The 20696-nt window shown below is 45.4% G+C and overlaps 1 protein-coding gene across 1 annotated transcript in view; it reads left to right on the top strand.

Moving 5' to 3' along the window:
- The window catches only part of ptch2 (patched 2), a 30576-nt gene extending 10129 nt beyond the window's left edge, over nucleotides 1–20447 (top strand). Inside the window, exons 3-23 of the mRNA XM_071491829.1 lie at nucleotides 1608–1797; nucleotides 1895–1964; nucleotides 2072–2163; nucleotides 4649–4757; nucleotides 4887–4973; nucleotides 5102–5223; nucleotides 6248–6395; nucleotides 7485–7616; nucleotides 7712–7867; nucleotides 8038–8130; nucleotides 8222–8347; nucleotides 9202–9589; nucleotides 9709–10233; nucleotides 10827–10969; nucleotides 11122–11302; nucleotides 11397–11677; nucleotides 13229–13366; nucleotides 13911–14053; nucleotides 17294–17699; nucleotides 17810–18383; nucleotides 18540–20447. Coding sequence (XP_071347930.1) covers nucleotides 1608–1797; nucleotides 1895–1964; nucleotides 2072–2163; nucleotides 4649–4757; nucleotides 4887–4973; nucleotides 5102–5223; nucleotides 6248–6395; nucleotides 7485–7616; nucleotides 7712–7867; nucleotides 8038–8130; nucleotides 8222–8347; nucleotides 9202–9589; nucleotides 9709–10233; nucleotides 10827–10969; nucleotides 11122–11302; nucleotides 11397–11677; nucleotides 13229–13366; nucleotides 13911–14053; nucleotides 17294–17699; nucleotides 17810–18383; nucleotides 18540–18574 — 4139 coding nt within the window. The 3' untranslated portion in view covers nucleotides 18575–20447. The remainder of the gene's footprint in view (nucleotides 1–1607; nucleotides 1798–1894; nucleotides 1965–2071; nucleotides 2164–4648; nucleotides 4758–4886; nucleotides 4974–5101; nucleotides 5224–6247; nucleotides 6396–7484; nucleotides 7617–7711; nucleotides 7868–8037; nucleotides 8131–8221; nucleotides 8348–9201; nucleotides 9590–9708; nucleotides 10234–10826; nucleotides 10970–11121; nucleotides 11303–11396; nucleotides 11678–13228; nucleotides 13367–13910; nucleotides 14054–17293; nucleotides 17700–17809; nucleotides 18384–18539) is intronic.
- Nucleotides 20448–20696: the final 249 nt, after the last annotated feature.

Raw genomic sequence — 20696 nt, 5'->3', positions numbered from 1 at the left:
TTACATCGTGCCTCATCACTTTGTACATGTACTTGGCAGTGTGAAAACAGTTTAATAAAAGTCAAATAAACTCAAAGAACCAGCACTCTTTTTGAAAAACGTTTACTTAATTTTCTCAACCGCAAGTCTCCAAAAGTCTTCAGGAAATTACTTGTTCGACATCTTTTTGTTGTGGTTCCCTTGGAATAAAAGCTTTATAAATACTTAAAGACTTTAAAAGATTTGTAAGACCAGATGTGCAAAGAATACCCAACAAGAACATGTCCCATTTGGAGGTATTTTCTTTTGGGATGCACTGAGCCAGACACTTAAAAAAAAAACGACACCCATGACTGCAAATAAACGAGGTGACCTGATATTCTCGAGCCCCAGCGTAGGTAATTAAAGCCTTGAAAGCGAAGCCTAGAAATATTGGAGTGTGTCTCCGAGGCCCAGAGTTCTAACCTGATCTCACACTTTTCACGGCGTAGGCTGAATAGTTTGTTTTTTCTTTTCTCCCCATCAATTACAGGAGCCCGCTCCAGGCTGGGGGAGGTGCAGAGAGTGTGAGGGAAAGAGTGAAAGAGAGAGAGAGAGAGAGAGAGAGAGAGACAGACAGAGAGAAAGACAGACGCAGGAGATATAGACAGTATTAGGATGAGAACAGAGAGATATGATAAAAGACGTGAAGTCAGGATGGAGTGCAGGGCAGTGAAAGTGAGTAAAAGAGTGACAAGAGTTAGAATTAAGAAGGAGGTAGCCCCTTTTTCCACACTCCCCCACACCCCCCTCCACCCGCTCCCCTTCCCTCCCTCTCTTTCTCTCTCTCTGGGGTTGTCATGTAGTGGGACAGCAAGAGGGGCAGACGGGCCCTCTGTGATCCAGCGCGGCATGTTTCATGTCCACTTGGCACAGGCACAGATCCCCCCGGCTGGCAAACTCTTTTCAGGGCAACCTTCTGTAATTAGGGGGCTGGAGTCTACCACACAGCACTACATAGCTCCCTCTCTCTCTGTGTTTTTTTTTTTTATCTCTTTTCTGTTCATCACCACCTTTGACATTCATATTTCTCACTCTCTTACTTTATCTCCTTATAACTTTGATTGTGTGTTCTCTTCTCTTCTCTTCTCTTCATTTTCATAGTCGTTAATGTCTACTGAAGTTTTTCATCTAAGCTGCCTCAAAGGCAAAGAAAGAGAGTTCATCGGCTGTTCGTCATGATCCTTTTTTACGTACCCACAATGTCTTTGTCCAGATCTGCTGCCCTGAGCAGAGTGGTAGAGGGGTTTTCGGGGCATCAGAAGGCTGGTTTTCCTAACTAACAGGGCACATCTGTTTCACAGAAGGAGCCAATGAGAAGCTGTATTACTCATTTCTCTTGGCCAGACGCTGGCTTGTGTGAAGTGCCTTCAAAACCAACACTGGCGAGGGCCAAGGGCGTTGGTCGATATATGTGTGTGTTCTTGTGTAAGTGTGTGTGCATATGTATGCACGCAAGACACTTTGTTATACAATCCCAATGTGTGTATGTGTGTGCCTTTGTAAGAAATTCTCTGTTAATGTATCTATTGATCTATCTATAAATCAGAAATTTGGAATCAAGCTATTCTTTATTCTTTGTCTTCTAGCTGGCAGTCGGGTGAGCACGGAGCTTCGCTACACCAGGGAGAAGCAGGGAGAGGAGTCAGTATTTACCTCACAGATGCTTATCCAGACACCCAAAGAAGAGGGCACCAATATTCTTACCCAGGAGGCTTTGCTGGTTCACATGGAAGCCGCACTGTCTGCCAGCAAGGTTCAGGTGTCGCTGTTTGGAAAGTAAGCAGACCATGGATATCTTGTGTGAACGATTTTATTGTTGCAAGTTAAGGCTTCAATAAAGGTTGTAAATAAAAATGTATTTTCTTTCTCCTAGATCGTGGGATCTTAACAAAATATGCTATAAATCAGGAGTCCCCATCATAGAAAATGTCATGATTGAAAGGGTGAGTTGACAAAGGAACAAACTGATTTATTTTAATTCATGTTCATACATATTTTTTCCCAGATTTGTGATGTTTAATCATGTTTCCTTTCTATTTCCTGATCCCAGATGATTGACAAGCTATTCCCGTGTATGATAATCACCCCATTGGACTGTTTTTGGGAAGGGGCCAAACTACAGGGAGGCTCCGCCTATTTACCGTAAGTCTTGGAATATTTAACCCATTTTTTTATTTTTTTATTTTTTGCATATTAAAACATTTCATAGAAAGTCTTGGCTCTCCCTTTGCTGTCATTGCTTCCATCTGACTTGCGTTGCAGACTAGAGCTTTTGGAGGGGTCTGTAACTTTTAACACATGCTAGATGGAGACATACAGTTGGGCTTTCAGTAGTCTGTCAGTGGGTGCTGTGACTGACAGCAGCGGTCAGTAATAGAGTTCTTTTAGGGCCCAGAGAGGGACCGGAGGGGGTTGTCCTGACAGAGAAATTCAAAGAGAGAAAGTGAGAGAGAGAGATGCAGCCAGCAAGGGAGGGATGGAGAGAGAGGAGATGGCTGCAGCAGCAACTGGATGGTGGGTGGGTAGAACGGAGGGCGGGCAGGCGGTGGCGGTGGTGGTGGTGGTGGTGGTGGTGGCAGGGGAGCCCTTTGGGTCAGACAATGGTAAGCATTCTTTCAGTTTACGAGTGAGTGTCCATCAGTGCAGGGGCCCCGGAGGAGGGAGGGGGGCCGGCTTTGTCAGCTCACGGCTAACACTCGGCATTCTCATGGTAATGCCCCAGGCTCTCAGCTCCCAAGTTGTCCAACAAATAAAATGGGCAGTATTCAAGCCTGAAGTCCCCCGAGAAAGACAGAGAGAGGCTACAAGACAGTTAACAGTGGAGTCTGGGCGTATTTGGGCATTTGTGGATTCAAGTTTTTTTTTTTTCTTCTTCTCCTTTTTTTGGGGACCAAGTTCTCTTGAGAAATTGAGTCACTGAAAGAGTTTTTTTTTTTTTTTTCATCGTCAGCGGTGATATTTCAATTGAGTTCTTAGTTTATAAAAGATAGTTTAGATTATAGCAGATGTTTCTTTGCAAACAGATTATTTGTTTATATTTCTGTCCAGAGTATGTTGCATGACAAGCCAGCACATACAGAAACAAACACAAGTTTCCCATCCTTTGCATCTCCCAGTTGGCTTGTGTGAAAGCACAGCGACAGAGAAGGAGAAGGGTTCTTTGATGATTCACAAGTCCTCCAAGTATTCCTGTAAATCACACCAAGTGCTCAACATCTGTTGTTATTTATTAATTGTTCTTTACTCGTTTTTCACACGGAGCTGAGGGGAACTTGTGGACACTGAGACCGGTGTCCACTGTGGTCAGCTTCCGCTTCACTTCAGCCCTGGTTTTAAATGGTAATAAAAAAAAAAAGAGTGAGATGGAGAGAGTGAAGGGGAAGAGGGAGAGAGGCAGATTGGGAAAGAGGGTGAGGAAGAGTGAGAGAGAAAACTTGGGAGAACAAAGAGCCGCAATCTATGAAAAAACAAAAGGGCTCAGGCGCGGTTCACTCAAGCAAAAACTAGCTGATAAAGGAGAGTGTCTTTGCAAGCAGCAGCAAAAAGGACCGTGGTATGTGGGAATGGGAGAGGAGCTCTCTTCATGAGCCATTGGAGGGAGATTCAACCCAGAGTCGAGACACTTTGTGATTCCCTCCATCTCTTTCTTTCTGTCTTCTTTCGTACTTATGTCACTCCAGAAAATGTCTGTCTTAAACATTTATTTAACACTGGATCGCAAAATCTTGTCATTAATGAAGCGTGTTATTTCTTTCTTTTTTGTTTTTTGTTTTACTAAATTTATGGCTGTATTTTACGAAACCACTGCGAGACCAGGAAAAGCAGTTAAGCTATTTTACATGGTGCCCGCCTTCATTTTCAGCTTTGGGTGCCGCACATAAAGATCTAATTTTAAGTAGTAGCAATGAATAATATTAAAGTGGACTGGTTCATTTTTGGGAAGATAAATACAGTAAAAATAAAAACTACAGAAAGCTGATGCAGGATATCTAGGTGGAGATTAATGCTAAGACATGTAAAACATTCCAGATATACATTATTTCTCTCAGCAAGTAGCCTTTAAACTCCAAAACATGACAAAAACATAGAATGAAGTAGATTTATAGATGGTAATATAGAGCAAAATGATTTATCCTATGAAGAAGAAGGAGGCGGTACTGGTGAGGCTCAGAAATAGGTTCTTTGTCAGCGAACGTCACACGGCAAATAGTGTTAATGTCCCCCTTTCCCTTCTTCTTTCATCCCTCACCTATTTCCCTCCCTTCCATCCCCTCAGCCTCTCCCCTTCCCTCCCTCCTTATCAAGATGTTTGGGAGGCAGAGGTAATTTTTATGACTCAGTGCAGGACATTGAGGAATGGAAGTGAGCAGGCAGCCACCCTGCCTTTTCCCTGGGCATTGTGGCAGCGTGAAACAGGATAATAAACGCTATTTTATCCTGTATCTGCAGCTAACCTCTCGCGAAGCCCAGCACAGCCAGGGAGCGAGAATTAAACTGAACTGAAAGTTTCTCTGCTCAAATTTAACGTGAGCAGGACTGCAAAGCCATGTAGCCTTGCAGGCACAACGTGATAATGTTCTTTTACTTCTTCAAGTTACCAAGTCATAAGTGTTTCTTTGCTCTCCAGGGGTATGCCAGACATCCAGTGGATGAATCTAGATCCAGTCAAGCTGATGGAGGAACTGAGTCAGTTCACCTCGCTGGAAGGATTTAAGGAGATGTTGGACAAAGCCCAGGTGGGTCATTGAACTACACGCTGACAGATTTACTGAATGAAAGACTCAAGAACAATTACTTGCTTACTCATCTAGTTGCATACCTTTTTCTTTATACTGAGACTTCTGTAATATTGTTTAATTCTGTAGGTGGGCCATGCCTACATGAACAGGTCTTGTCTAGACCCTTCAGACCCCGACTGCCCCCTTAGTGCACCCAACAAGGAGAAAGGAGAGGTAAACTCACACAAAAAAAATTCAACTTCACTCATAAATCTGTGAGGACATAAAGAAAGTGACACTCAGAAGATACAGATGCACCTAACATGTTTCTATGTTTCTCCGTCTGCCCTCCTTCCATTCAGAGTCCTGACATTGCTAGGCATCTCCAGGGTGGTTGCCATGGTTTCAGCCGGAAGTTCATGCACTGGCAGGAGGAGCTGATCCTGGGAGGGCGGGTCAAAAACAGCCAAGATACTCTGCTGAGGTGTGTGTTCATTAAGGCATGTAAAGACAGATTAGACCCTGCAGTTTCAGGTGATTTTACAGAGTAAGTTTGCTCTTGTCTTATTGGCAAATGTAATGGTAAGGGAGGGGGAGGGGGGGGGGGGGTCGTGTGCCAGCCGAGCAGGCAAGCCAGTCCACTCATCAGCTTGTGAGCCGCCGTGACTGTGGAATCTGTGTAACCCCTAATAACCCAACAGACACATGCTAGGAATGCCTCGCACTGAGTGGGATCGGTTTCCTGCATGACCCAGGTCCGGGATAGGCCAATTAAAGATGATTGACAGCCACATAAAGTCCCCCCACACCCTGCTACACTTTTGTTGTGTAAGCGACCAAAGGAGAAGAAGAAATAGAAGTAGGGAAAAAACAGACAAATTCACATTTTTCTGAAGCTGACACGTCTCTTAATTAGACGTTCTCCAGAGTCTTGTTTTTTTTCCTATCGACTTCAGCTGGGTTTAACAGCATGGCCAATACAAATGGAGTGACAGCATTGGGTCAAAGCCCAGATCATGACCCACACAGGCTCAACAGAGCCTTGAGTGAAAGAGGATTCCAGTCCCATCTGCAAGAGCCACACTTACTCTTGGATGTGATTTACGATCATTTCTTTCATATTTTGAGCAGCACTGCTGCTCACTGTGCCGGTGCCAAGAAAACCTGAGGACATCTGGGATCGAAGCCTGGAGATCAGCAGACAGACAGACTAGATAACACCTGCTTTTGGCTGTTTACATTGGCAGACAGGAAGGCAGGCAGGCAGACAAATCCTAGAAGAAACAGCACCTGCTTTTAGCCATTCACAGCGGGGCGCACTCCAATAGGACTCAGGTTTAGTGATAACACGAACATTTAAACAGTCAAACAGGATGATTTTTGATGTGCTAGTTGTGAGCTAATGATGCAATGGAGGTTTCAACTCAGCTCAACACACAATAAACCATGTTTAAAGGGGAAGTCTGACGTCTCTGATGTGTCCTAAGCTTACACTTTGTGTTTTGCAGTGCGGAGGCTCTCCAAACCATGTTCCTGTTGATGAGTCCTAAGCAGCTGTACGAGCACTTTAAAGACGACTATGAGATCCATGACATCAACTGGAATGAAGAAAAGGCTACCGCTATCCTCGAGTCCTGGCAGAGGAAGTTTGTGGAGGTGCGAACATATACACAGATTTCATGTACATTCAAGTGAACACACTTCAAGGGAAAGCTGGACACAAGTAGAGATTATTGTTGTAGCCACCACGAGGAAATAGAAAGAGGATGAGAAAAATGAGGAGGCATTTCCTTGTCCCTACTCAGGCTTGTTTTGCTTTGGTACACACACACACAAACACACACACGGACACACACATGGATTCACGTACTGCATGGGACTCATTCTGCAGGGTCTGAATTCCATCAGTCTTCAGCTCACTTGTAAAGCGAATTGCAGGGTAGACTAAGGCAGTAGGTATGTGTATACGTTTGTGTGTGTGGGTGTATGAGTGTGTGTGTGTGTGTTTGTGTGTGTGTGGTAGGTCAATCATCTCTCTCTGTCAGAGCCCTAGTTATAGGAACAAGCTGTTGCTGTGATAGCTGACACCCACCATGGTGAGGGTAAGGAGAGAGAGAGGGAGGGAGGGAAGTGAGGGACATGTGGACGAGGGGAGCGGAAACCAAACTAAAACGTAAACTGAGAGGTTACGTCGTACTGTACCGTTACAAAACAAGAACAGGTCTGTTGGGGATAGCGAATGATGATGAAATGCAAAGGGGTAAACAGCTCCGGGGAGCTTCAGTCCATTCATGGCACCGAGTGGAGGGAGCAGCCTCCTGAGCCATGCGATCCCATCCCTTTCACCTTTGACCTCACAACCTCTGGCATCTGTGCTCATTACTCCTCAGTTGTCATACACACACACACACACACACACACACACATGCTAGCACATGAGAAACTCACACATACACATTCATACTCACTTTCACACACATACACATTTCAAAGGGAGAGGGGTCCTTTTCTTTTTCTTTCAAGGTTGTAGTAGAGGCTTGGGGCTGCCACTGGTGGTGTGTGTATATGCACTTAACTATCAGTCTGGGGTTTTCAGCATCCTGCTCTTGACGATCAAATTTTAAATTCCAGTGTCTTTTTCTACTTCTACAAATTGAATTGAACATTTGCAGAAAATGATGTACTGACTTTCTATAATTGTGATACTTTGCACAGCTTAATAACCAACTAATTTGTTTCCCTCAGGTGGTCCATCAGAGTATCCCAGCTAACTCCAGCCAGTCCATCCATGCTTTCTCCACCACCACCCTCAACGACATCATGAAATCCTTTTCCGATGTCAGCGTCATCAGGGTGGCCGGAGGATACCTGCTCATGGTGAGCACATTACCTGATTTAAGTCAGGCTAGTGAGTTAATGAAAAATATTTACTGTGGAATAACTGATATTTAATATGGATGTCTTCTCTCTAGCTCGCCTATGCCTGTGTGACCATGCTAAGGTGGGACTGTGCTAAGTCCCAGGGGGCCGTGGGGCTGGCCGGGGTGCTGTTGGTGGCCTTGTCAGTGGCCGCCGGACTGGGACTCTGCTCCCTGCTCGGCCTCTCCTTCAACGCTGCCACCACACAGGTACAGCACAAAGGAACCTTCATACATTTTACAGTTTACTGGCATTTTTTGGTCATAAATCTTGCTGGTCTTTTGGTCTAGATGCTGATTTAAAGCCCAGATTTTGATGTCACACACTTAAAATGCTCATTCTGACCCTTTGTTCTCCATTGATGTGTTTCCCATCCCAGGTGCTTCCCTTCCTGGCACTGGGGATTGGTGTGGATGACATGTTTCTGTTGGCTCACTCCTTCACAGAAACTGGAATTAACATCCCCTTCAAGGTACCTTAAAGAGCCTCCTCTCCTCTCCTCTCCTCTCCTCTCCTCTCCTCTCCTCTCCTCTGTCTGACTTGTATCTGTGTTTGTTTTAAAGGAACGGACAGGAGACTGTTTGCGTCGCACTGGCACCAGTGTGGCTCTGACTTCCATCAACAACATGATTGCGTTCTTTATGGCTGCTCTTGTACCCATCCCTGCCTTGCGAGCTTTCTCTTTGCAGGTATGTTTTGCGCACACACCCTCACACCGCATGCGCACAGACATAAACACATGTACACACAATCGCACACCGAGAGGCCTGAGGCTCCTTTGAAAATGAAGGAGATAACTTAAGAGAGGTGACATTTATTCAGAGCAGGGAAAGCCTTTGTTCCCAGTTTTATTGCCACTGCACCTACAGGGCCAACATTTTTTGAGTGTACGTGTCTCTGCGTGTGTCTGTATATGTGCATAAATGTGTGTGTGTGTGTGTGTGTAATGTGGAATAATCAGAGCAAAGAGAGTGATGAACAGAGAGAAGCAGACAGAGAGAGAACGAGAGGGAAGAGGGAGGGAGAAGTGGATCAGTATATCACTGGCCCCTTCAAAGCGGTTTGCTCTGATCTGTGACTAACTGTGGGTGGTCCGAAACACACAAGCACACACACAAACACACACACACAGACGTATACACGCTGGAAACCACAGCCAGTTAGAATGTCAGCTTCAGGGGCTGGAGTGAGTGGGGAGGTGGTGGTGGTGGTGGTGGTGGAGGGTGATAGTTTTGCTCAGACTCGCAGCATATATATTCTCCCCCCTGCTTCTTTCTCTCATTCTTTCTTTCTGGCTCTCTTTTCTTTCTTTTCTCTGTGTCTCTCTCTCCCTCTCCCCTCCTGGCTTGCTTAGTATTCCTGGCTGGTGATTTAGAGTAAGGCTTTTTCTTTACTTTTTGGGCTGTGGTCTGGGACGCTAAAAAAAATAAAAAAATAAGAAGGAGCTCTGACTCTCCCCAGCTGGGGTAGGGTGCCTGTAATTTCACATACTGTTCTCTGTCTCTTTCTCACTTTGTTTTTCTCTCTGTATTTCTCTCCCCAGGCGGCCATTGTGGTTGTGTTTAACTTCGCCATGGTGCTGCTCATCTTCCCCGCCATCCTCAGTTTGGACCTCCACCGACGCGAGGACAAGCGTTTGGACGTCCTCTGCTGCCTGTACAGCCCCTGCTCCGACCGCGTCATCCACCTCTCTCCGCACGAGCTGTCGGACGCCGGAGAGCAGCCGCACACGCCCACGACAGCGACAGCACACACGCACCAGTACGCTGCGGGATCCACGATCACCACCAGCACCCAAATCACCACCACGGTGCAGGCGTTCACTCAGTGTGACGCAGCAGGACAGCATATTGTTACAATTCTACCACCTACCTCACAGATCTCCACCAGCCCTCCTTCCATCATCCTCTGCCCTACTTCCCAGGCTCAAGGTGAATAAAGTTACACTAAGCTCCTCATAATTATGTTTTTTCTCCAATTCTTCTTGAAGTATTTTAAGTAAATCATGATCCCAAAACACTAATACGCTGCTTGTATTTCCTTCCTCTAGCCGTCACACCTTCCCCAACCACCACCTCAGTGCCAGACCCCTACGGCTCCCAGCTCTTCACCCCTACCTCCAGCTCCACACGGGACCTCCTAGCCCAGGTGGAGGACTCAAAATCAGGAAAGAAGTGCGTCCCACTTCCTTTTCTGCACTGGAACCTGTCCAGCTTCGCCAGGGAGAAATACGCACCTCTGCTCCTCAAGCCGAAAAGCAAAGCCATCGTGGTGGTCCTCTTCCTTGGCCTCCTGGGCCTCAGCTTGTATGGGACCACCATGGTGCACGACGGCCTCTACCTGACCGACATTGTGCCACGCGACACCAAGGAGTATGATTTCATCGACGCCCAGTTTAAGTATTTCTCCTTCTACAACATGTACCTGGTGACCATGGATGGATTTGATTACGCTCGGTCACAGAGGCTGCTGATCCAGCTGCACAACGCTTTCAACTCTGTTAAATACGTGGTCAGAGACAGCGACAACAAGCTGCCTCGCATGTGGCTGCACTACTTCCATGACTGGCTCAGAGGTAAGAAATCAAGCTGAGGGATGTTTTTTTTTTTTTTTTTTTTTTGAATGAGTCATGCAATAACTCACTCTCTTTCCCCCCTGAGGGGTTTTGATAATGATATCAGGGCCAGTGGAGGGTGCAACAGGTTTTTTCAGGTGTGCTTTTTACTAAGGACAGGAGTGAATGGGTGTGAGTGTGTGTGTGTGGGGGTGAGAATGTGCAAAGGGTGAGTGAAAGTTCAGAGTTCAGTCACGCTGTTTACCCCCATCCACCTGGGCTCAGGGGTGGTGGAGTAGACGGGTTGGGGTCACAGGTTATCTTTGCATGTGTGTGTGTTGGTGTGTGTGTATGTGTGTCCTCAGGCTAGGACGTGTCAGAGGCCCAGTCAGGAGGAAGTAATAGCTAACAGGTCAATCAGAGCCAGCTGAGAAAAAAAAAAAAGAGAGAGAGAGAGACGGAAAAAGAAATGTGATATTTCATACTGTCAACGTCACTGCACGCACAGACAGACAGGCAGGAAAACTCCTATAATTTTATGATAATGGAAATCATAATATTTATAAATGACAACCCCAATAATCCTCTCTCCTCTGTGTGTGTTTTACACGCAGGTCTTCAGGCTGCGTTTGATGCTGACTGGCAGGCAGGCAGGATTACCGCTGACAGCTATCGTAACGGCACAGAGGACGGAGCTCTGGCGTACAAACTCCTCATCCAGACCGGCTCCAAGAAAGACCCTTTTAACTACAGCCAGGTATGTCCAAGAGCGGCAAAGAAAAAAACAACGACTTTAAAACAGAATCCACATGTCCTGTCCATGACAAGGTGTGTGGCATTGTAGACAACTACATTATTAGCTGTTTTTTTACCAATCATTCTGACAAGAAATGAATCATTTTTCTCCAGTTGACGTCTCGACGGCTGGTAGACGCAGAGGGTCTGATCCCTCCGGAGGTGTTTTACATTTACCTGACAGTTTGGGTCAGTAATGATCCTCTGGGCTACGCTGCCTCCCAGGCCAACTTCTACCCCCATCCCAGAGAGTGGATTCACGACAAGTATGACACTACGGGGGAGAATCTGCGCAGTAAGTGTCTTATCTTACACGTATGATTTTGGCCAGAGTGTATACACCTGAAAATGACTTGTAGTATGAACTAAAATCTCATCCTCTCTTGCAGTCCCAGCTGCAGAGCCCCTGGAGTTTGCCCAGTTCCCCTTCTACCTGAACGGCCTTCGCCAGGCTAGTGACTTCGTGGAGGCCATCGAGAGCGTGCGGGCCATCTGTGACGAGTTTGGCCGCAAGGGTGTGTTCAACTACCCCAACGGATACCCCTTCTTGTTCTGGGAGCAGTACATTGGCCTCAGACACTGGTTCCTGCTGTCGATCAGCGTGGTGCTGGCCTGCACCTTCCTGGTCTGTGCGATTCTCCTGCTCAACCCCTGGACCGCCGGCATCATTGTAAGCCAACAATCAGTTTCCCCAAAAAGTCTTCATCATGTCCCACTCCTCCTCATCCTTCCTTTTGCCCCTCTTTTTCAATTTTTGCCTGTTTCTGTCTCACCTTTTCCTCCTCATCCTCCCTCAACAACATCATTACCCCCTTCCTCGCTCTCTTCTTCCTCTCACTTTCTTCTCACCCTTCTCAGCACAGCTCAATAACACTGTCTAGGGGGCCCCTTTTTCTCTGTGGAGGGCCAGTGCGCACACACTCACATCCACACACGGGGACCTTTGTCATTCTAATGTAGGCTGGGCCGGCCTTAGAAAAGGAAATGCAAAGGAGCAAGAAAGGCTTTGCCCTCCTGAAGCCTCTACCTCCAACTCCCTCACAGCTTTTGTCAGAGGGAGAGGGAGAGACTTGGGGACAGGACAGATCTGCCCAGTTGCGACCTTAGCCTGCTCAACCCATCCATCAGGGATATGTGTGTGTGTGTGTGTGTGTGTGTGTGTGTGTGTGTGTGTGTGTGTGTGAATTAGAGTGTGTGTGTGTGAGAGAGAGAGAGAGAGAGAGAAAGAGACAGTCTGAGTGTGCAGTGTTTGGAAAACATTTCACACACAAGCTGGTGGGACCGGTGGTCCTTAAGGGCCCCCCAGACTCACACACATACACAAATCCACATATCCCTGACCGTTGGTGGGGGGTGAAATGTAACACAACGGCAGTGCCTGTTTCAGTTGGAATGTATTTCATTTATGCAGCGCTCCCTAGCAGCACTGATTGAGACAGCAACACAACCCAATCTCCTCAGACACAGAGAGGGAGAGAGAGAGAGAGAGAGAGAGAGAGAGAGAGAGAGAGAGGCACAGCTACATGCATGCATGGTTTCCAAGCATCAGCCGGCCCGTGAAGGTCTCACCCAGCCTGTATGTGGTCGAGCAGTAAAACAGCTTTTATCATTTCCAATTTAACCGTGCCCCAGCTCGTAGCCCCTGCTGGGATCAAAAGCTCCCGTTGGCCGGGAACCGTTTTCTCTTCCTTGTTTGCTAAGACTTGTTGTTCCTTTTTGTATTGCGGTTTACAGTAACATCACACATTTTCTTCTAAGACAATAGTAAACTCAAACACTGCATTGCTAAGATGTTGCATTAAAATGTTGACAACAATAAAATATGCATTGCAGGCTGCCATCACGTGATAGAGAACTTGCCTAGTGTACATAAATTTGGTGTGTTCGGACTGACAGAGTGCCCTCACTCTGTTGTCTCAGGCACTGTCAATCATTTCAACCGCCTAAAGGAAGGAAGAAAAGTAAGATAAGGAAGGGAGGGGGCGTATAGCCTAAGGGTGGGTAATTTGATGCCATGTGGTTGAGAGCCTGAGCGCAGGGTCAAAGATTGTGTGGGGTGAAGCAGCAAAGGGGCTCAACTCAGTCATTAAAGAAAAACACATTCACTCTTATTGTTTATGTGATTTTATTTTTGTTTTACTGTGTACTTGCTTGTTTCCTCATCATCTGACTATTTCTCAACTATTGGCAGTTGAAACCGGTTTCTCTGTCTTCTGTTCAGGTGTTTATCTTGGCCATGATGACGGTGGAGTTATTTGGCATCATGGGTCTGATTGGCATCAAGCTGAGCGCCATCCCCGTGGTCATCCTGATCGCCTCTGTGGGCATCGGAGTGGAGTTCACTGTTCACATTGCACTGGTGAGTTAGAGCAGACTCATGGGAATACCTACTATACACCAACATGTGGCCACATAAGAAAATGTATGAATGTATAGAATATGAATGAAAAACACAAGTGTACAGCTAGTTTTATGAGGATTTGCATATCCCAGGGAAGAATTACATTTAACCTGTGGTAATACCTTTGATTATTGAATGAATGTATTGTTTCTCTGTGTAAGGATTTGTAGCCATTTTATAAAAGCAGTAGGCTGCAGCCTTTTGCAAAGATTTTAGTCATTTTAAAGTACATGGCACAGGCTCCTGTGGCTTTATGCCTGAAATGGAAAGTGATTAAGGTAAAATAAGTGTGATTAAAGATTTACTAGGGAACTTTTGGCTTCCTGGTTCATGCTGGCAGCTCTCTAGCATAATGTACTGTCTTGTAGTGTAGTGCAGCGATCCCCAGCAAAACCAAAGACAGGAATTCTGAAGCGTGCCAAGCTCCGCCGCAAGCACAACTTTTGTGTGATCGGCAAGATTTCCAACTCATTTCTCTTCCCCACCTCCCCGTCCGCCACAGGGCTTCCTGACAGCGATTGGCAACAGAAACAAGCGCTCGGCGGTGGCTCTAGAGCACATGTTTGCCCCGGTGGTTGACGGAGCGATCTCCACGCTGCTGGGCGTTCTCATGCTGGCAGGGTCAGAGTTTGACTTCATCATGAGGTGAGATGTTTGTGTATGTGCGTCTGTTTGTGTGTGTAGCTCTGTATGTATGCTTTTTAGAAAGTTGTGCTGACTTTGTGCCGATGTGAGAAAGAGTGACAGTGCTCACTTGGGCAGCAGAGGTGTCGACAACGTCCACAGCCCATATGTTACCTTAACAAGAAGCAGTGTTTTGGTTTTACACCACTGCTGTGTGTACGTGTCTGTGTGTATGTGTGGAGCCAGTTGTCTAGCCACACTTAGGGATGGGAGGAAGCCTTGTGGGGGGTCAAGGATGCATGCAGGTGGAAATGTTACACCCCTATTTATGCACACGCGCACACACACACACACACACACACACACAAATATGTGAGTGACAAATATGCACCTGGTTCTGTCACTCTGGTCACACACACACATCCGACTCCCCAGTCTCAGAGCACAACAAATGGGGAAAACATCAAGGGTGTGTAGCAGCTGCTCGTAAACATGGAAGTGTTCTGCTACCCACTGGGTGGTGTCTCTCTCTCTCTCACTCGTTCTCACTGATTCTTTCGCACAAACACACACAAGGGAATCTGTTAAAATTCCTATCATCCGTTTGGCATTCTCTCCCTCCATGTTAGGTGCCGTAATAAAAAGTGGAGCTAAATTTGAACTGCTCTGGTGTGTAGCCCACCAACAGATATCACTCCCCTGTGTGTGTGTGTGTGTGTGTGTGTGTGTGTATGTGCATGTGCGTCTGTGTGTGTGCGTGTGAAAGTGTAAACTGTGTGTCTATGTATATGTGTGTGTGTGTGTGTGTGTGTTTTCTACCAGTGTTTCATGGTCAGAGTGGAAAAAAAGGCGAATAGCTCGATGTTTTTCAGCCGAATGTGGTCTCGGCCCAAACCCGAAACCACAACCTTGAGCTCACAGACTGCAACAGGCCTCCATGACATAAAAAGCTGAGTTTTTCTGCAGAAACAGAGACAGGCGGAGAGAGGAGGAGAAGTACTCTGAGGGTGGCTTCCTCGCAGGGATATGAAGTCCTGGTGGGTGGGTAGATGATTGTCAGATGAATGGATCCCCTACAATGCTGGATTGAAAGATAAAGAGGTGTAAATATGTAGCAATAGAGAAAAAAATAAGTGGAAGTTGGACTGGGATGAAGGGAGTCATTCGAGAGAATTTTCAGCATCTTGTTTTTCGTCTTTTCTTCCAGGCTTCAGATAGAGATCATTTTCAGAGAACAGGGTGAGAAAGAGACAGAGGGGTCTAGTATCTCTGTTGGAGGTCTTGTTTAGCTGTGGCTGTAGCTGTGGTCGGGTGAATGGGGCAAGCCAGAGCTGGCTAGCTGGGGAGTAGCATATATATACTGCTGTAAACATCTCCTGGCCTTGTAATGCACTGAATAAACAGCAAGCCTAATTCAGCTCTGCTCAGAGTCATCTCTCACACACAGACACTTACGTAGCATGCATGCACACACATGCGGGCCACATATGCGTGCACACACACACACACACACAGGAAAAATACACATATGTACAGGCATGTAAACACTTACGCTCTCTTACTCACACACACATACACACACGACTCCCCAGGCCCCGACAACGAATGGAAAAGATTACAGTTTATATAAACAACAGAATTCCTAACAGTGAGACGCTGTTGGAGGTCCCACCAAAGTCTCACTCTCTTTCTTTCTGTCTCACTCCTCTCTTGTCGCCCCCCCCCCCCCCAACACCCCCTCTATGTAAAGATGTTTAAGTGTAGCTTTGAGTAAAATAATCAAGAGAGCTCAAAAGTGGACTCCAATGCTGTGCCATGAAAACAAAGATGACCTTGTTTGTGATTTCAGCGCCCTGCTCGTGAATGTGCTTCAGTTCAATGAAGCACGCCAATCCAATATCTGTGTGTAGTTTAGAGACAGTCGTGGTTGGAGCAGACAGCAAGAAACTGAAAATATCTCCCTGAGGTGTTGTGTCAAAGCTGGTTAGGATGACATGCGTTATGCTTCTGATAAAGGAGTAAAACAAGGACGGCGGTTAAAGAGGGAAGGGGGAAACATGTTAGAAGGAGCAGTGGGCTGAAATTGGTTTAAATAAGGGTTGTGAAATCACACCCAACATGCAAGCCACGAACTTTTTCCTGAAGAGTGACCTTTGTCAAGTGAATTAGTAGTAATAACTGTAGTAGTAGTCCATTCAGAGGAGAGGAGCACGTTTCCAGAACACTCCGCAGCTATTATCCCTGTCCTTGTTTGCTTTTCTTTTTTTCTTTATTCCAACAATCATTTTTTTTCCCCTCCATCTTTCTTTTTTACCTCTTCAAGTCTGGCTGGTGGTTAGCATCTCACTGTCTCTCTCTTTCTGCTTTCTGTTAGTGTTTAAGTGGAGTCCTCTCTAATTTTCTTGGAGAGCTCTTTCTTGTGGCCTGCCTCCACCCCTGGCCTCCTCAGAGCTCCACTGAGATGCACGAACACACAAAAAAAAAAAAAAAAAAAAAAAAATGCACACACACACATATGCACAGTGTGAGTGAAAAACAGAGCGAGAGAAAGTCTTGTAGCAGCAGCAGTGGAGGCATCAAAGCATGTTTTAGTTGGACTGAGTGGGGAATCAGATTTGCACCCCTCACCCCCCCCCACTGCCTTTGATACACAAACACTGGGCTTTCCCTGACTTCTTCCCCTGAGCTACTTCCCTTCCTCATGTGCCAACTACGTGTGTGTTTGGAGTTGTGCACGCGCATGTGTGTATGTGCGTTCGTGTCCGCATAAAACATCGGGACACCGTAGTCTTATAAAAAAACTTAAACAACAACAAAAAAATGTCAGAGATGAAATGTTTCCCGCTTTGTGTAAAAGTGTCCTGAGTTTTGCTGACCCTCTAAATCCATCTGAATTAAACCAAATCCCAACAAAACTTAAGATTCAAAAGAAAACAAGACTAAATGGATTGTGGCTCTGTGTGACTGGGAGTATGTGCACATTATGCACTTTGTAATGCATGTGTCTGTGCAATCAAGGGTTAGCAGACCTGTTCAGTGCAAACACAGAGGTGCTTTGATATCGCCTGACCTCAACTAAACTGAGTCAACAATTAGCATCTGCCACTAGCTAACAAGAAAGGTGTGGTCGTGCTCATTGGTCTTACTATGTTTCACCTTCACTTCTGGTTTCAGCGAGGTAAAGAGAGATTACAGGATGATTACAAGATTTTTTTAGGTTCAAGTTCAAACTAACGTCTCTCATCTCTCTCTCTCTTTCAGGTATTTCTTTGCTGTGTTGGCCATCCTGACTGTGTTGGGGATGCTGAATGGCTTAGTTCTCCTGCCAGTCCTCCTTTCCATGATGGGGCCTCCAGCTGAGGTCACCCCCGTTGACAATGCCAGCCGCCTGCCCACGCCTTCCCCCGAACCCCCACTTCCCCCACCCATGACCCACCATGGGTACTACACTGGGCACCACAACCCACGTTCATCGCGTCAACAAGCGTTTTCGGAATCATCAGACTCGGAGTATTACTCCGAGATGACCACCACTTCAGGGATCGGGGAAGAGGAATATAAGTACTGTGACCGGAGTGCGTACATCACATCGCACACCAACATCCCACCTGCAACATCTCATATACTGCTGGAAGCCAGCAAGAACCCCAGCTTCCCCAAGCTCACGGTACGTTGCATGACCACACAGATAAGATAGCAACCCCTCTTGTATGATTAAGTGATCTTCAAATTCGTGGGTTTCTCTCAAAGTAAATTGTGAACATGTGTTTGTTGTAGGTGGTAAAGCCATTCAAAGAAAATGCAACTGGCACTTGTGGGAGGATAGAGCCGATGAATGAATCTTCACCCAATGCACAGTCACCTCTCAGCTCCCAGGTTACATGCTGGGAGGGAAGCAAGCGGGAGCAGCAGCCGGGTCTCCACAGGCTCCAAGCTCAGCCCAGCCAACACTTACCCAGCGACAGAGCTCACTTCCCTGGGAGAACTTGTCAAAGCGGCCCCAGGCTTCAGAACGGCAGAGGGCCTCAGCCAAACAGGACTAAAGGGCAAAGCTATAGCAATAGCACCTCCGCCCTGCCGACACAACAAGGCTCAACTGGGGGGCCTGTTACCATGGTTACAGCCACAGCCTCCGTGACGGTGGCTGTGCATCCAACCTTGCCAGGGGCGGCGTACCAGGGCTACATGCATGAAGGTTTTGACACGGACAGTGAGTCGGACTGTTTTGAGGCTGCTAAGAGGACTTGTAGTGACAAAACAAACTTTTCTTCATGTAAGAGAGACTCTCTAGAGATCCAGGACTTGGAAGCAACACAGTGCCAGACAGAGCATCAGCTCGGCAAGACACAAGGTGAGTCAGCCAACTGTCAATCTTAGGTTTACCTGACAAAATTATTGAGAGCTTAACGTTTAACATTTCTAGTTTTTCTGTCCTTCATTTCTCTTTGTTTGTTGCCAGTTTATCAATGTCTAATTCTTTTCTCTCTTCTCTGTTTTTCTGCTGCAGGTGGGTTGAGGATCCAAGCAGCCAAAGATTGCTAGACTCCCTCACACACTGTGCCTTCTCTCTACAAGTCTCTGGCTGCTTCCCAGAGCACCTTGACGCCCCTGCTTGGCGTCACATCATTTCTTGAACTCTCAACTGTACATAGACTTTACACAAAAAAGGAGAGGATTTATTTCAAGGACATATTAAGAAAAAAATGACTTGTTTTAAGAATTATATAAATCTATGAGTATATATTTTAATACTAAAAAAGAGGGAAGCTATTTAAAAGAGTACTGTATAACTTGGGTATACTCTTGTCTAAAAGTTCAGATGTAAAAGATTATTTTTTTGTGGGGTGGTTGATTTTTTTCCCCCCCACAGTGTATAGAATAAGAAATGTGCTATATGTAAAAAGTGTCCACAGAAAGTGAGATGTTATTAAGATATTAGGCTATTGAACATACATGGTCAGTGTTTTATTTCTATTTGTATTATTTTTTGTTTGTTTGTTTGTTTTGTTTTTTTTGTTTTTATTTTTTTTGCTGCTACACTTCAAAATAATTTTAAGTGATTTGCCTTAAAAATGCAGTACCCCCCTCTTCTCCTTCTTGCTTAAGTCAGTACACTTTCTACACAGTGTTATACTGTGAGATATTCTGCATCTGACACACTCTCTCTTGTGTTTTAAGTATAGACATTCTCTGTCACAGTGTGCACTGCAGTGTGCAAAGCAGAGAATTACACAGCAGATACTGTTTTCTTAGCAGTAGTAACCGCCGTGCCTTCAGTATATCCCCTTGCCTTGTTATCACAGCAGTCAGAGCGCAGTATTATGTTCATGCTTTAGTGTATATACAGTATGTTTTACCTGTTTCGTCTCAGACTCATCCAGACACGGAATGTTTGTCAAGAAGCAGTAGTAGATGGATGTTTGTCATTTATCACCATCATCTTACCATCTGTCTGTCACCATGCCGACAGGGTCACGTCTAATTCATATTTAATGTTAAAATCTGCGTGTCCCAGTGTTCTCTGCAGTTTTAAACTACTTGAAGGAGCTGTGATAAGATTTTTTTTTTCTTCTGCAGTTTTTGTAAGCTCTACAGTGGGTGAAGTTCACATTTGACACGGAGTGTCATTCACCTCCTTGTATTATTTTTGAAAGGGAATTATAAAATCCAATGCAAAGGGAGTAATTTTGTTTTATTATTATTATTTTCTCCTTTTTCTGTGCTGGCTGCTTTAGGGTTGGAACATGCTCATGTTGTTGTGACCCTGTGCAATGATTGCATTATGTAAACTGGCTCAGTCTTTTTAATGCTTCAGCCTACTCTGACTCACTTTCTAATGTCTCACTCTTCTTGTTAATGCAAACCTCATGTATGCCACATTGTTCTCTCATTCTTAGGATTACCATTTCATTTGCTTTACAAAGTTTCTGTTGTTGTTGTTGTTCAGTATTGGTCTCATCACTGCCAGGGTAAATTGCAGGGAAAAACTTGCCAATCTATTTGTTTCATGTCATTTTTTTAAAGTGGCAGCTTTGTTTTCTTTTGTAAATATGAAAGAAGAGTTAAGTAGCTACTGTGCAGTTGTGAATAATTAAGCGAAAGGGGCAAAGCACCATTTACAGTTGGATCAGACCGTATAGAGCCAGGAGGTGTTGTCAGACAGTGATGAGGAGTTTATAGTGAGGGTGGTTGAGGGGGGAGCTCCTGCATTAGTTTGTAGTTTATTTCAAAAAATTGTTAATTTCATGCCATATAAATTATTTATATTAAAAATTTATTTTTGTAGTTTGTACAGATGTTAGTATCTAGACTGAAGTTCTATTTTTAAAGAGTAAATATATATTATATATAAATATATCTATTTGTTGCCGAGTTTGTTTTTGTTTTGTTGTTTTGTTTTGGAGTTTTTTTTGCATTTTTTTTTGGGGGGGGGGGGGGGGGTTATGGGAGGGAGGGGTTGACAACACTTTAGAGCAGAGGCCTCTTTTTTTTTTTTTGTGGAGCAAAGGGGGCAGATGGAGGATCATGAAGGAGAAGGTGTGTAGGAATGTCTCACTGTTACACCTTGTTTTTAAGTTTCCTCTTGGCCCTTCCTTCTTCATTGTCATTTTTTAATGTTCTTGTCCATGTCTAAAACACTGTGACTTCTGAAAACTATGCTCAA

This window comes from Trachinotus anak, unplaced genomic scaffold (assembly GCF_046630095.1).
Source record: "Trachinotus anak isolate AG129_WGS33_773 ecotype Australia unplaced genomic scaffold, CSIRO_AGI_Tana_v1 ptg000012l, whole genome shotgun sequence".
NCBI classification, from domain to species: domain Eukaryota; kingdom Metazoa; phylum Chordata; class Actinopteri; order Carangiformes; family Carangidae; genus Trachinotus; species Trachinotus anak.
This window is presented reverse-complemented; position numbering and strand designations above follow the sequence as displayed.